The 17,326-nt window shown below is 40.2% G+C and overlaps 1 protein-coding gene and 1 long non-coding RNA gene across 2 annotated transcripts; both read right to left on the bottom strand.

The window, feature by feature from the left end:
* Positions 1-6,995: 6,995 nt before the first annotated feature.
* LOC103936630 (RING-H2 finger protein ATL56) lies at positions 6,996-7,813 on the bottom strand. The gene has a single exon (XM_009346474.3). The coding sequence runs from the start codon at positions 7,749-7,751 to the stop codon at positions 7,137-7,139; it is 615 nt and encodes a 204-aa protein (XP_009344749.2). The 5' UTR covers positions 7,752-7,813; the 3' UTR covers positions 6,996-7,136.
* A 1,445-nt stretch (positions 7,814-9,258) lies between these two features.
* LOC103936631 lies at positions 9,259-11,804 on the bottom strand. Its single transcript, XR_665690.3, has 2 exons — positions 10,673-11,804; positions 9,259-10,035 (listed from the first exon to the last, which is right to left on the bottom strand). It is a non-coding gene; the product is annotated as an uncharacterized LOC103936631 (long non-coding RNA).
* Between the last annotated feature and the right edge of the window lie 5,522 nt (positions 11,805-17,326).

Below are 17,326 nucleotides of genomic sequence, written 5' to 3'. Positions count from 1 at the left end.
ACATACATGTGCAAGCGTAAGTGTGAAAAACCAAGTTCAGAGCATGTAAGACCTAGTGCAGTCTGGGAGAAACAACACTAAATAAACACACCCAAAGGTGGTCCTACACTGGTGATAATCTGTCAGATAAGCCGAGAAAATCCTCTGGGGAGCCACCAAAAGTGCTAGCCAACTAGAACCTAGAGGGGTGCAAAACAGAAAACGTGAGTGGGCAAAAACAAGCTTTTCAAAAATCATTTCATAAACAAAGTTCTAACCCCTCGCCGTAAAACCTGTATACTTCCCAGAAAAATATAATATATACATATATATAAATCATGCTCAGAAATATGCCATGCCAAATGCCTCTAAATAAGATGCAAGTACTCAGGTAATGCCAATCCATGCCGTGTAATATGTCAACCGGAGTCACCTAACATGACCTGTACGGCTGAATCTAGAGCTCAAGTCTCCAACTCACTAACTACACCTGCACACGAGTCGGAACCACCTAAAGTGGTTTGTACGACAGGAATGGGTGTAAAATAAGTATGCTCAAGTGCTACGATCACGTGAAGACTGGGCGAATAATCGCGGGTCACCTACGAGTCGAAACCACCTAAAGTGGTCTCTACAACAAGACTGTGTACCTAACTTGGATCCAAGATGAGCGTGTGGTGCGGGAGGTGAACATCACGTGAAGGACTGTGCCCAACTCTAGGTGGAAGCACTAACACCGAGGGTGCTGGTTATGAGCTCTCTATGCATCTCAAATCACTACTAAACATAAACATAAACCATAACTTACCTGTGCGTCCGCAACACCAAACATATATATATGCAACTAATAATGCATAATTAAACGGGCAAACATAATGCACGGCATATAAAACATATAAACGTTTTATTTCACTTTCTGGGAAAAACACAAGTATATAGGTATATACGGAAAACCAAAAGCCCACTCACTGGTATGTAGAAGGGTCGTAACCCCCTTGCCTCGAGTGACTACGCTCATCCTTGGGATAGGTATCACCTATATGCGAAACAACTATAAAAACATTACTTTTAAAGCACATAACCAACATTATGAAATAACTTCTCATACAATGCTCAAATGGGGTGTATGAATACACCAATGTGATCTACTCAACCTCACGAACATCCCCATATTTTTAAAATAATTTTCTGACACCGCACACGCCCCCATGCACTGGCCAAGGCACGGCCACATGCGCCGCCCACGCGCAGGCACGTGCCTGGCACACTGACGGCGTCAGTTAATGCCGTCAGGAATATTCCATTAAGTCTAACTGATTCCGTTAACCCCGTTAGGAATATTCCGTCCAAACTGATGGAATATTTCGTCATCTTCTCCGGCCAACCTCCGGCACCATCGCCGGCGCCGAAAAACCGGGAAATTTTCTAAACTTGATATCTCACTCGTTTTTCATCCAAATTTCACAAAATTGGTACAAAAATGAAGCTTACAACAAGAGGAACAAATCCTTACCACTTTCAAGCACTAAAACCAATGGAATCTCGCCAGGAAAACTCCACCAACTCCGGCCAAACCTGCAACTCACGATCCTGACGTCCAAAACCTTCAAACGAACCACCCCGAGCCTCCTAAGGACCTCACAAGCTTCCTACAAGCTTGAAATTCCCAAAAACATAAGAATTAATGTGTGCATGAACAGTACCCCGATTTACACCTCTTGGGTTCAACGTGAAAATGAAGGTTCCCTTACCTGAAATGGGTATGGTTGAACTCCTAAGGACCTCACGAGCACAAATATGTAGTTTGTTTCCTCGATCCGTGACGATTCCAAGGGTTTTGGGTGTTGTCTGTACAAAGAAGATAGGAAAGGGAGAGAGAGAGGGACTCGGGACAGGGCAGAGTGAGAGAGAGAAATGAGTGTGGTCCAAAATCAACCAACCAAAATCCAAAAATGACCACACAACGAAACAAACATACTAAGGGCAAAACCGTCATTTCACCCCTACAGTACGAAAAGTCCGGGACGGGCTGTCACATCCCTACCAATAGAAAATTGACATCTAAATCTTGTTTTATTTCTTTTTAGTAAAATAAATTCTTAAAAGTTGGAAGTCTGTCAAACAAAAACTAAAGGATTGTACTTCCCCATCAAGCGCCTCTGCAACTTGCTTTCGAATTCCATCATATTTCCTATTCGACTTTGAATTCAATCTTGTTTGCCCAGCACTCACCCTCCACTTTTGAATCGAAAACCGTAGTCTAAAAAGAGAGAAAAAAACTAACGGAGGTTAACTTCTAAATCTCAAAGCCTGCTGCTCCCAAACCTGATTATTTCCCTCTTTCTATATCTCACATTTTTATTTTCTTGGTGCTGGTAAATTTTGTGGTGATTTCTGAATAAGTGAAAAGATTTACAAAATGAGTAATTGTTAATGACGATAAGAGCTGATGGTGGAAATACAAATCCATTAAATTAATTTGTTTTCCATCGACGGTTTAGCATCTCAGTTTTTAAGAATTAAAGATATAAAAGAATATTTAGGTGTCAAATTTCAATTGGTGGGACCACCAGCTAGCTTTTGTGTTGGGAACACCAAAAAATTTCTCCACAGTGAGCTAGCGTTTCTGTCTTCTGATGAATCGATATTCAAATTATCGACAAATGGTTTTGGTTTAGGTTACTATTTAAGCAATAGGCTTTGCTGAGAGATCCACTAAATGGTGTGGGTTTATAATCACAATTTTAAAGAAACTTTGGTTGAACTGATTCTGCAAATCTAGTCGAAGACAAGTTGAATTGATTTTGCAAAAATGATCGAGGACGGGTTAAAGTGATTTTGCAAAAATGGTGGGTTGAACTAATTCTGCAAAAATTGTCGATGATTGATCGAACTGATTATGCAAAAATAGTCGAGAATCGGTTGAACAGATTCTGCAAAAATGGTCAAGACTGATTGAATTGATTCTGCAAAAATGATCGAAGATGGGTTCAACTGATTCTGCAAAAATGGTTAAGGACGAGTTAAACTGATTCTGCAAAAATGGTCGAGGACAAGTTGTACTGATTCTACAAAAATGGTGGGTTGAGTTGGAACTACAAAAATGATCGAGGACTAATTGAATTGATTCTACAAAATGGTCAAGAACTGATTGAACTGATTATGCAAAAATGGTCGATAACAGGTTGAACTAATTCTGCAAAAATGGTCGAGGACGGGTTGAACTGATTTTGCAAATTGGTCAAAAACAGGTTAAACTGATTCTGTAGAAATAGTCAAGGATGGGTTGAGCTTATGACATATATTAATTTTGTTGGGTTGTGAGTCGTTGGGTTCTATTAACAGCCATAAGCCTTAGGGGTATATTTGGTATTTTAGAACATCGTTTTCATGTTTTGGGGCTAGGCTTTAGTTGTTTTTATATTTTTGTCTCTCCTTGGCAAGCTAAAAAATTAGTAGAGTTCCTTGAAATACAGTGAAAGTTTTTGTCTCTCTATATAAAGCTCCCATAAAAGAACTATTGTTGTGAATATTATTTATTATATGTGATTGCTCAAATCCTAGTTATATTGGGTTTTAGATTACTCATTATTCAACTGATTGGAAGTCAAGTTACTCCTTCCTTTTGGTTTACTATAAATAAAGGCATGGGCATAAGGAGAATCACACAATCCCTAAGAGCATTTCCAATGGAATTCCCTATTTAGAGACTCCCAACACCATTTTTGAGTACTCATTTAAGAATTTAAAGGGAATCTTTGTGTCCCTAAAGGAATATTGGCTCTAATGAGAGAGTCTTTATAGTAGAATCCCTAAATTTGAAGTTTTTATCATTTTATGTGATAATTTGATTAGGTGCACATATATTAACTTTTTTTAATTCATTAAAAGCATTAAAATCTTCAATCCAGATTATGGGCTCATTTTCCACTCAAGGTGTACATTTTTTTTGTTTATGTTAACATTTTTTAACTTTTTTTAATTAATTAAAAGCATTAAAATCTTCAATCCAGATTATGAGCTCATTTTCCACACAGGGTGTACATTTTTTTGTTCATGTTAACATTTTTTAATTGTTAAATAAAAAATAAAATAAAATAAATTACAATTTAATTAAAATTTTATTATAATTGGCAAAGGAGTGGGCTCTGCTCTTGCCATGTCATCAGCTAAATTGACAGAAATTTTAACGGAGGTCTGACATTGCAACGAATTCATAAGTTAAGGAATGATATTGCAATGTTTAAAACATGAGATATGAGATTGTGGTTAGATCCATAGTCGAGGTAGTTTTTTGTAATTTACCCTTTTTTTTTTAAAATCATGAGTGACAGGCTTCGAGCTGCACTGCCAGCACCATGCCAGTAGCCTATGCAACTGAACCAAGCCGCTAGTCGTCGAGCCACAAGCCTAATGGGCCTTATGGACCAAAGACCATTGGACCTCGAAAGCCTGAGATTAATTTAAAGCCTAATACGAACCTTTCGTATGATTAATTAACTATTTTGATCATACTGTTTGGTTGATAGGCTATTTCATGTCTATTATCCAATGTGATACTTCTCTATATAATTCTATTGGATATGATTTGGAACACGCTTCCTAAATCACATTCATATGCTTTGGCCAAAAACATCTGAATCATATCTCAGATTATTCTCCTTCCACTATGGAAGGTTAGAGATCCATTGTTGCACATTCACATGCCTACATGACTAGGTAGCTTAACCCCAACAATGTCGTGGACATCCTCAATGGAATGGCTTTGACATAATCAAAGGTCAATGACCTAACCACTAAACAACTACGATGCCTCAAGTCAAAAGACTACTTTGCATTATTGCGACCATTGAGTTCTTATATAACACGTATGTTAGAACTCTCTCGCTGATCATTGTTTAGTGTACTCAACAACCTTTGGAGCACCTATGTGTTTGTCATAGTGTCCAAATAGTAATGACTTTGAGAATAATCATACTCTTGATAGAGTTGACATAACACATACTAACCTTAGTGGATTGTCAATGTCCAATTGACAATCCTATGGCTTGGAACACTTTAGGAATGCTAACACTTATATCACTTTCCTCTTGGGTGGATTACATTCCTTTGATTCTGTTATTGATTAAACACACAATACATTAAATAGGGATTGACAATGAACAATGCCCTTCCAATAAAGTAAACAAGAGTTTAACATAATAAGTATTCCAAAAGCTACATTAAATTGGCTTTATAGGCATACTTCTAATAGTAGGGAGGTACTACAGAGTCAACACCACCTTGTAGTTCATTACCTCTCCAATAAGTCTTGGGCTAAAGCCTTGCAGACCCCCTCCGAAGCAAGCGTGCTAAACGTGGTTTATTCACCCTTTACTTTGGAGTCACTAGCCACACACCCCCCCCCCCCCTCCCCCCCAAAAAAAAAAAAAAACCTTTGACATTTTAGGGGCTCTAAGCGATCATGAGCGAAGACGTGTCAAGGTGAAAGCGCTTGGAATTTTTGAACGTAAATTTGTGCACGAGCCTATCCAAACAGGGGAAGAATAGAGATCGAGTTGTCCTGTCTTAAGCCAGTCCTACTACACCCATCTTTTACTATTTTGAGCTTATTCATAAGCTTGGGGCTACTTTTAATTTATGCTTGCTATAAGGGCTTCCACCACTTATTCCTACGCTTAATCGGGTCTCGTAACCCATGTGACATTCACTTCACAGCCTGATTAATTAAATAAATGTACGGCGTTTGAACATAGGCGTCCTAGCTACGCCATGCATTCAATACAAAATCTGGAAAACTGCAGGTGTGACAAAACAAAAAGAGAGCGCTTTCCTGTCTTACTTGCCATCAAACGTCTAGTAAACATCCTTCTATGAGCCACAAGATTAAAGATGAAAATGAGGCTATCATTAGGCGAAGATCATTGATCATACTTTCTTTCCTCGTCCACTATCAAGTAAGAGAACGTCATAGCACAGACACAAGCAGAAAGGGATTGGCTTGGCTGGATAGAACAGATGCGATAGGAAACTATGGCCAGTAGAGTCCCGCCCGATCCATTTTGTAAGACGGGCAAAATCAACGGGGTTAATCTGGTCTGAAGTTGTCGGAAAGAATGGTTTGCTTTATCGAACAAAGACGCATTAGGAGAGGGCCTTGGGTTGCCCTCTGTTGGTAATGCCGGGCACACATCAAAGTAAAGTGCTCCTCCTCCTCGTCAACTATCGATAACCTGCCTGAAGAGTTCTTCAGGCACTTCACAGTCTTTGCTAGCCTCTCCATCAATTGGGAAATCTGACCCTTAATCTTTGTATTCAAAATAGGGTTACAGAATATGAACATTGTCTTTTCCACAAAAGTAATATCATTAAGAGTCCATGAAATTTATAATAGTTGGTAAAGAGCTACGAATCGTGAAAATCCATCACTTCAAAAAATCAACAAAAGTCCATATGAATCGTAATGCAAGCTTTTCAAATTAAGTCTGAGAGCATCGCACTTTGGACATAAACATATCAAACTAAATTTCACAGCTAATATCATGAATTAGGTAGATGGGGATGATTTTTTCTTTTCTCCACTAAAAGAAAAAAGTGTTTTTCTGTGCAACTTATAATTGAACAACAAAAAAGAAATCATACCTTGGAATGGAAATGTCATATGATGCAATGCAAGAAACAAAGCCGTGCCGCATCAACCACATTTAGATAAGTTTATTTTCGTCTCTTGTCGACGAAAAAAGAGTCTGAAAATCATTTCTTATAAGCCACAAGTAAACTAGTAATATGTTTCAAAGTTTTTTCAAAACGACTGGAAAGATTTTTATAACTACTTTTTACACCAATTATTTATAGAAATACAAACAAATTCCAATAACTAAGTGTTTCTCTAACAATACACTTCAAAGGATTGCCCCAAAAGTGATTTCAGTCGTTTTAAAAACTCCTAGTCCATCAACTCATTGGACAACAACTAGGACAAAAGGGAGGGTGGGAACAAAAGGGAAGCACAAAAATCAACACAAACATGCTGAAATTCATAACCAAAGCATCTATTATACATAAGAAATTTGAAAAAAGAAAAGAAAGAAAAGAAACTAAAATGTGTCAAGTATGTTACAAATCTCAAAATATGCACAAAATTTACATTGCAAGTCCTAAGAAACCCTCAAACCATTGTTGTTTCTATTAAAATTCCACAAGTACTTTGCTTCCTCTTCTCCGTCCAAATTAACCACCGACTCCGTGTCCCCGTAATCTAACCTTACACGTGTTCGGCAAATCGGGCACGCCGACACCTTAACCAACCAGGTGTCCAGGCAGCGCCTATGGAACACGTGATCGCACGCCGGGAGTTTCCTGCACCACTGGCCTTCCCGGAACGAGTCGAGGCAAACAACGCAGTCTGTCTGCGGCGACGGCGACGAGGACGAGGATTGCGATTGGGGCTGGGGTCGGGCAGCTCTGAAGCGGAATTGGGGGAGGGTCTTGAGATGTTTGGGAGAGAACCCAGATGAGGGATGGGGGGATTGGGTGCGGCGGCGGTGGAGAGCGCCAGCGGCGAAGAAGGGGAAGAGAACGGTGGCGGCGAAGCCGAGGAAGAGGAAGAAGACGGAGGTTATAAAGGTCATCACCAGGGCCTTGATGATTAGAGAGAGGAGCTTTGGGTTGGGTTTTGGAGGTGGTGTTTGTGCAATTACATGGCTGTGGTGGTGGTGGTGGTGGTGGGGAGGAGGACGAGAAGGAGGTGATGGCAATGGAGGAGGAAGCATGACGTTGTTTTGAGGAAGGTTACGAGTTTAGATTCGGAAATGTTGGGAGGAAGTAATGGGAGAGAGGTTTGGTTTTGTGGATATTTTTGTTAGAGAAATCACGGTCCTTTTTTATTTATTTTTTAATTATTGAATTTATTTTTCAGGGTATGGTTTGTGGCCCATTGGATATGGCAATATGGCGGTTCGGGGTGAAAGGACAATTATACCCATTAAAGGTAAAACCACCTAGCTGTAGACTTGTGTCGTCTTTGTTTTCGTATCCTAATTTGTATTGTTAAAATGGGGTCATATGTTAAGCTGGGCCTGGTTAGGGGTAGGCCGTAACAAATTAGGGCCGGAAAAAGCCCACACCCAAGGTGCTGGCTTCTCTGCCCTCCCATTTTTCATACAATTTTATCATCTCCTATTTTGTACGGTCATAGTCAATATAAAATGTTGACGTGACTTAACTATGACCGTACAAATAAGAGGGGATAAAAGTGTATGGGAAGTGGGAGGATAGAGAAGCCAGTTCCCACACCCAATACAACATGTATATGTTTCAAATTGTTATAAGTTATTAGGATTGAGGGGATTGTTAATTTCCCTCTTGAATTTTCATTTAGTTTTCGAGTTTTTTCCTAAATTTTTCAATTGGAAGATTAAAGATTCAAAATAATTGTTGGCCGATTTTCTCCTGCTGTTAGTATTTCATTCATTCCATCCATATTTCTATTAAATGGAATCATGTGCACAACATGTAAGGATAGTTCGGTCGCTTCATTCTTTAAAGTAATTGAAAACCCTAGATTTCTAAAATGTCAACCTATGCAAGTTTGTGTGATTTCATAGTTTTTATGTCTAAAGGTCAAGCAAAGTGACGATTTTGTCCTCAAAGGAGAGTCGGGTGGTGTGCATGTGATAAGAGTTATCGTTAATTTGGATAAAATCTATGGATAGAAGGAAATCGGCCAAAAACCATAGTTTAAGTCCTTGATCATCCAATTAAAAAATTTGAAGGAAAATTGAAAGCTAAGTAAAAGTTCAAAAAAGAAATCGGCAGTTTAACTTATTAGGATTTCTAGGCAATGCTATTTGTAATCACTAGAAGCATTATGGTTTGCTGACATAACACAAGTGTTTCGCTTGTATTTCTCCGCTTTATAACATTAAGCAAATTATTTTTTCATTTAAATGTAAGTAGCGACTTTATCTGGAGGCGTGCAGATGTACTTTTGTAATAGAGGCGTGCAAATGTCCTTTGCTGGAACTACTTCCCTCCGACCAAAAACCACCCAGGGTACAAAAAAGAAAGTGTATAGGATAACACCGAGTGATACTCGTACCATATTTCTTACCATCTTCAATTGAAGGGCCAGAGGACTATAGACCAAATATAATCCTGTAATAAAAAATCATCTCCAACTGAAAGGACTAAAGAATCATAGAGCCAAACATAATTTATTATTTTAATGGAATTTATAAGATTGCTTAAATTAAACTATGCAACTTATTAAGCAACTGCTGAAGAAAAAATGAAAAGCTTACATAAATTCAAAGAAAGTGTTATCAAATTCTTACAGGTTACAATTTTCCTATCCAAAAATACAAAACAGGCCTCAGCCTCCTGCACAAACGATCTGCCACTCTAACAAGTACAATCATAAATAGAAGGTTAAAAGACCTGACCTTCAGAGAATGGTGGCCAAAGATGTAAAACAAATACCACAAGAGCACCGCAGCCACCCATCGCTTCGCATCCCGTATCTAAATTAGGACGGAAGGCAGTGAAAAAATGAATAAATTCTGCAACTCTAAGCCTTTGTCCGCCTAAACTCGAACTAGATTTCATAGTGATGAAATAGCAAGTTGGCAAGTGTATGCTTTCCAACATACTCCAGGCCTAAACTCGTGAGCTGCTTTGTACACTCGTCTCCTCCCAACTGCGAACAGAATTTGATATTATGGGAAACAACGATTCGCCCATCATAGGGTTTCAGTTTATTTGTCAATCTCTCTAATCCAACCCACACAAGCTTATCAGGCATATGAGGAAACACAGCGCTAGCATATATCAAGTCGTACACAACATCGGACCCAAATCTGCTCAAGTCCATGTTGTCGCCTTTCACAATCAAAGGGCGCTTGTGCAGAAGACCTTGGGAAGGAAGCTCGTATCTGAAGGCAGCCATTAGCGAGAGCTCATCTCTTTCAAGACAATGGAAGTGTCCGGGATTAAGATGGCGAATGAAATACAAACCAACTACTTCCTTTGACCCACAAACGTGCGCATATGTTATAACTGCAGGCACAGTAAAGTAGAACGAGAGAGAAAAATCTCTCAAACAAGTAAGAGAATACTCCAACTAAAGAATCATTAAGTTACAAAGAAATGTCTATCGAAACAAAAGGAATAGAACAAATCACTTCAAAGGATATGATCTAGTCTTAACTTCCATGTTCTGTAAATCTAGGCAATGATTAAGACTTAATCATTTCCTTTCTCTCCACCCTAATACATAAACCAAACAGAGCAACACAGAACTTGCCAAACTAGCATCGAAAAGATAAAAGTGCAAAGAAAATGCAGAAACTTAAGCAACAAATTCGAGTTCATGTCCACATAACTAAACAAATCTAAGCTTACTGATGCGATCTCATGAAAATCGAAGTTTACTGGTGTAATCTCAACTCCCCCACATCCTCACTTGGCACAAAAATCACATGAACTGGTACTCAAAATTAAAGTTGGCAGCTTTGAATCCAAGAATATAGTTCCCTAATTCACAATTGAATACCCAATTCCCAAACCCCATGCCAAAATCAATTGATGTCCAAATTCAAATCCACGTCCCCATTTCTAATCACACAAATGTGAACATCATATTATACAAGTACTTAGAGAGAGAGAGAGAGAGAGAGAGAGAGAGAGTACTGACTGCGAGAGATCTTCAAGCTGCTGAGCTCTGGTGCGAGGGTTAATTCCCTTCCTCAACACGTTATCCTGCATATGCAACCCATTCACTCGGATCTGATCCTTCACCCACTCCACACCTCCTTCGACCACCATATCGTCTCTCCTCCTCCGCCCTCCGCCCTCCGCCCTTCGCCACGCCAACACTGGGTCCATCGACATAATCCACACGCGCAATACCAGCACCACCGCCGCAAGTGCACGGCAACGATAAAGAGGACAAGAGAAAGAAGAAGAAAACTGCGGCAACTGACGCCGTGAGAACCAGCGCCGGCACCGTTATCACTATCCCCTTCGGCGACGACGACGTTGACGGTGACGACCACAGAGCCCTGTATATTCGATGGGAGAGAAAGAAGATGAATCAGAAGAAGAAGAGTGGAGGAAGAGGGAAGCTTGAGTCGCTGCCTGCGAGAGGAAGAGAGGCCGGCCCGGGCTAGCTGGCTGGCCCAAAGTAGCCAGCCGGTTGGCCTGATTCCTCTTTTTTGGCCCGGTGGAACCTACGAGTCTTTTGATCTAGTCTTCGGTTTAAGATTGTTTTTGTGTGATTTCGGGCTATTTTTGGCTCTTTGACCTTCTAGCTTGATCGGTTGGAGATGACCTAATATTCATGTCACTTAACTCCGAATTGAAACCCATTACAAATTGGGATTTGAATTCATCAACCCTAGAATCTGAGGGATTTTTCTAGTAAGGATTTTGAGATTTTGAGATTTGGGATTTGAGATTTGGAACCGGACCTAACCCGACTTGTTTGAAACGGGCAGGTTCGAGATGAGTTCACGGGTCCAATTCAATAGACGTCTCTGTTTCTTCTACAAATCCATTACAAATCCACCTTTTTTCTTCCTCCCAAGGGCGACTCAGTTGTGGTGGTTGTGATGGCAGCAATGGTCTCGGTGACTTCTATGAGAGTGGTTTCGTCGATGAGGAAAATAGTGGGTGGGAGGGAGTCTCGAGGTGAGTGGGACGACAGTGGGACTGGAGTCTTCTGGATAATACCATTTAATCCTGAGGCTGGGTTGGGTCTCGAGGCGAGACTTTGAACATTTGAGAGAGACATAGGGACTTATCTGCTACTGCGGCGTACAACTTCACTGCATGTGGAGCTCTTTTTCCAGTGTTTGTATAGATGGGTACTTTGGTCTTTAAGTAAAATGGGTAAGGGTATGATGGAAAGAAAGGTGTAATTTGATATGCATATTTGGAAGGGTACAGGTGGAATATGATAGTAGGGGATGGGGTTCAGTAAAGGAAGTGGATAAGATCAAACACATGGGAGGACATAGAAAAGGTGTTGATGACTTTAAGTTAGAAACGGGCCTTCGTGGCCCTGTTGTTCTAAATATTAGGATTTGGCCCGCCCTTTACGTACCATCGTCCTCGCCCCCACCCTGTTTAGAATTTAAAATTGGAACTGCCTCGTACTTGCCCCGAACCTGCATTACTCGCCCCAACCAGGGGTTCCAATACTCGTTTGCCCGCGCCTAATTTTACCATATATGGCTGACCCCTATTTTCCAAATAGGGCCGGTCACTCCCCTATAAATAACCCTATTCTCCCACTAAAATTCTAAGTCATTCTCTACCGACAAATTCCTAAACACATTCTCTTTCAAATTCTAACTTTGGCATCAAAGATTCTTTGGCCAAAGCCCCTCCCCCCATTCATTGTGGGCGTGTGAGGCTTTTGGCCTTAAACTTAGGTGTTATTATTTTGCAGGTACATTTTCGTCAAAGGAGAAGACGGTAGAAATTTGCATCCACACACACCTTTGTTAATTTTTGTCCTTTGATCTTCTTCAATTCATTACATTCGAGGACCGAAAATCGATGGGTGTGTGAGAAGTAAAAAAGGGTGTTGATAACATACCCCAAAATTTATCAAACAAGAGTGGCGGGGCATTAAAATTTTTATGAAAAATTTAGTATTTAGATGACTATATCATAAAAGCATAACTTGGTTACGAGTTTTAATAAAAAAGAAAGATCGAACAAAAATTTAAGTTCATAACTCAAAACTATTACCATGAGATTTTCCTTTCAATGTAATTGAATCTTCTTCTAAATGAATTTCCTTTTCAAAATTATTACATGAACTCAACAAAAAAGGAATTAATTTTTATATGATAAAGTGTAAGGCTTGTTGCAGTCATATTTAGAATAGGAATGTGATTGTGTAAAGCCTAGGGAATCTGGGAAAGTATTATATATTCCTATTAGGATTAGATTACCTATTAAATGTTGCAATCCTAAAGGGAAAGGTTTTACCCTTTCTACTACTATAAATAAAGGCACAGTGGGGTGAATCAAACACACCTCACAATTAAGTCAATCTCTCTTCTCTATCAATATTACCGAACCCCTTTCTCTCTCTAAACCCTAAATCGTTCAATCAAATAGGCATATAACACGTTATCAGCACACTCTTACCAAAAGTTGAGGAATTGACGCATGTAGGAGGAGGCTATCCACCACATTCAAAGGCTTATTCGTTCTCTGCTAATCAGGTACTCTTAAAATAAAGGAAGATATTTGAAACGTCCACGAAGCATGAAAACATTCCCCATGATGCATGAACCCTCCTATATTTACATTTTCTTTCCGATATATATATATATATATATATTGTATATGTTCATATATTTTTCAATATATATATATTTGTTTCATGCATTGCACAATTAAATTGTTATGTGGAATTTGTAAGTCAAATTATATAAAATAAAATAGAAGCATATTTAGGGTTTCCTAAGCCCTAAGGGATTTGTTTTTGAAAAAAAAAGGAAATTAGACATTGGATGTCACCACCCTGCGGCACAACATTGGTAGCAGCCCTTTGGGCTTTGCTGCACCTACTTGGACCCCCAGGCTTTCGGCCTGATTGATTAGAATAGGCCTGCAACCCTAGTTCTATCATTGAGGAGGCCCGCAGCCTTCATGGATCCAGACCAAACCCACGGCAAGCCTTGCTTGCTGGGTCCTTATCCCTCATGCATCCAGGCCCACAAACCTGCTCTCTCTGGTGCCAGCCCACTCGATTGGGCCTTGTTTCCTGGTGGCTCGCAGCACAGGAAGCCAGCCTATGCCATGGGGCTCCCATTCGAACCTACACGCCAGCCCATAGGGCTGGGTTTTGTTCCCCTGTGCACGGCCAGCACCTACTGGGCCTTGTCCCGTGCCCGCCTTCAGCCTAAACTGAAACCCAGCTGCTGCTGGGGCTTCTCCCTTACCTATGTGGCCTACATCCTACCCCCCGAGGTTTTTTGGGCCTTGCCTTATACTTTAGGCACCCAAACCCGTGCCACTTAACCCATGGCACCAAGCCCAATATTATTTTGGGGCTATATTTTCGATCCAATAATATTATTTTAATATTATTTTGCTTCTACAATCGACCCATTATGGCCCGATTTATTGAACTAATTAAAAGTGACCTGTAGTCCATTACTCTAATAATGAATATAAAATTATTGACCTGAAGATCACGTTTGGACATTAACGATTCAATAATTTATTTTTATACTTTGAACCGTCACATACTTTCGTAATAACGAGCTCTCACATTTGAGTTCCCAAAGAAACTCAAATCCACTATACTTATATCAGCATATTGCATTCTATGTTTCTTGCAGGAACTTCTCATTATGAACTAATTGTTCATAAAAACTAAATTGAACCTGTATTTTCAAATTTAGTGCCTTTGAAACCTGAAGTTTTCATTCAAAACATACCACATGAAACCCGTAGTTTTCATGCATAAATTAAACCACTACATGTCTATAGAACCTGTATGTTCTACGGTATATGTCTATGGCTTGCCATATGACTAATCACATTTTCTCCCTCCGTTTTAGGGACATGTCGAACTTGAACAAGCTCGATTTCTCCGCTCTAGAAGTATCTGGAAGAAACTATCTCAAGTGGGTTCAAGACGTGAAGCTCCATCTCACTGCAAAGGGCATTAGAGCCACCATCGAGGCACCTATTACTGACAAACCTGTTGACGAAGCTCAGAAGCCTATTGCAATAATCTTCATTCGAAGACACATCCATAATGCACTGCAGATTGAGTATCTTTGTGGATCCTAGAAGTCCACCACTCGCCCTTAAGGCTCCAAACTTCAAGAACAAGGGCAAAGCTCCTATTCAGGCTGCTTCTACTGAACTGAACATGTGCTATCGTTGTGGATCCCAGGATCATTGGTCACGCGTATGCCGAGCTTCCCCTAAGGTCATTGCCAAGTATCATTCCCGTCGTGAGTCTAACTTTGCACATGTGGATCATCCGGAAGATGCAACAACATCCATGGAGATATTGAACTTTTAGGAGGCATTATCACCTATGGATGAGTAAATTAGACATGTTTTTAGGGTGTTTTACCCCTAGTGGCCGAACCCATTAGGAGTCGCCAGCCCGACCCCCCTATTTTGTTAGGTTTATGGTTTAATTTTGAATGTATTTGGAATAATTTGCTTGGTCTTGGTTTGTTTTGAATTATGGATTGTTATTTGAATGGATATTATTTTCTCGAAATGCTTAATTGAATGAATGGACTTATATTTTTGCATGTGACCAATTCAATCAATTTATTTCTAGGTATGTCTAGTGGGGAAGTTAGTTGTCTGGCAGATAATGCAACCATGCACACCATCTTACGTGAACGACACTATTTTACTAACTTAATACCCAAGAAAGCTCATTTGACAACTCTCTCAGGCCCATCCAACCTGATTGAAGGATACGGAAAGGCACGTATCATGTTGTCTAATGGTACAATCTTGACTATTAAGGAGGCAATCTATTCTCCACGTTCCGGCATAACATTACTGAGTTTTAGAGATATTCGAGATAATAAATATCATCTTGAAACCACTAAAGATCATGGTTCTGAATTTCTTTATATCACTTCATACGAATATGGCCAGAAGCATATTCGCGAGAAGTTGGAACGTCTGCCGAGTGGGTTGTACATCATAATCATTTGCGGCAGAGAAGCCCATAGTGTGGCCGGCCCTATGCCTGAGTTCCAGGACACTTTCTTGCTTTGGCATGATCGTTTTGGACATCTTTGACATGACATGATGCGCCGTATCCTTAAATCTTCTCACAGGCATAAGTGACATCCCTATGTTGGATTTAAGTCATACAAAGTGTGTTCTTTAGGGAAGTTGAATATTCAACCCTCTTATACAAAGATTATTCACGACCCCCCTAAATTTCTTCAGAGGATTCAAGGGGACATTTGTGGACCTATCCAACCAACCTGCGGACCATTTAAATATTTTATGGTGTTGGTTGATGCATCGACAATATGGTCACATGTTTGCTTGTTGTCCACACGCAATGCCACGTTTGCTAAACTGCTAGCTCAAATCATTAAGCTAAAGGCTCACTACCCTGATTATCCGATTAAGTCAATTCGGCTGGATAACGCTGGAGAGTTTACGTTATAGACTTTTGACGATTATTGCACGTCAGTAGGGATTGATGTGGAACATCCTATGCCCTATGTTCACACCCAAAATGGCCTGGCAGAAGCTTTCATAAAGCACCTTCAATTGATAGCTTGGACTTTGGTTATGTGAACCAAACCTCCGGTATCTGCCTGGGGCTATGCAATATTGCACGCAGCTATGTTAGTCAGCCTGAGGCCCATCGCTACCCAACCACATTCACTGTTACAGTTGGTCACTGGATATAAGCCTAACGTCTCACATTTACGGGTGTTTGGGTGAGCCATTTATTTGCTAATAGCGCTGCCACTACGTACCAAAATGGGTCCTCAAGGAAAAATGGGAATTTATGTCGGTTATGATTCGCCATCAATTGTTCGATACTTAAAACCCTTGATAGGAGATCTCTTTACCGCACGTATTGCAGATTGTCACTTTGATAAGACAGTTTTCCCGTCATTAGGGGGAGATAAGCTTGCTAACGTTCCCGTAGAACGCCGCGAATTGTTGTGGTATGCTCCCACTATGTCTCATTTAGATCCCCACACTGCCTAGTTTGAAATTGAGGTGTGACGAATTATAGATCTTCAGAGCATTGCTCAAAGCATGCCAGATGTTTTTAATGATCTAGCTAAGGTAACAAAATTACATATACTTGCTGCAAACACACCTGCAAGGATAGATGTACCTCACGTACGTCAATAACCCGTCTAGGAAGGCTGGACCATCCCTGAAGGTGGGGAGGCCGTACCTTCCACAAGGCAAGGTATGTTGGCGGCTAGCCAATCATCTGCTCCAACCTTAAAGTGTGGCAGACCCCTTAGTTCAAAGGATTCAACCCCGGAAGAGGAAAATGGCACCAACTAATGACCTTAGTTTGAATCCGACCATTGCTCACTCATCCGTTCCAATGCATGAGGTTATTCTAGATTACGATGATGCTTTAAACAAAACATGCCGGCCTCCTGAGAATTGTGAGATTTCGATCCATGACACAGTATTAGATGAAGTTTGGAATAGGAATGAGATGATCATCGACGATGCATTCTTGTACTCAGTAGCTACTGACATCATGCTTAGCGATGACATTGAACCACGTTTCGTCGATGAATGTCGACATAGAACTAATTGGTCAAACTGGAAACAAGCAATCCAGGTCGAA

Source organism: the organism of the source record quoted next, unplaced genomic scaffold (assembly GCF_019419815.1).
Source record: "Pyrus x bretschneideri cultivar Hongxiangsu unplaced genomic scaffold, Pyrus_bretschneideri_v1 Contig54, whole genome shotgun sequence".
NCBI classification, from domain to species: Eukaryota; Viridiplantae; Streptophyta; class Magnoliopsida; order Rosales; family Rosaceae; genus Pyrus; species Pyrus x bretschneideri.
Note: the sequence above shows the minus strand (reverse complement) of the source record. Positions and strands in the feature narration are given on the sequence as shown.

Coding starts and splice junctions, on each gene's coding strand:
- LOC103936630 (XM_009346474.3), bottom strand. CDS start 7,751: ATGCTTCCTCCTCCATTGCCATCACCTCCTTCTCGTCCTCCTCCCCAC.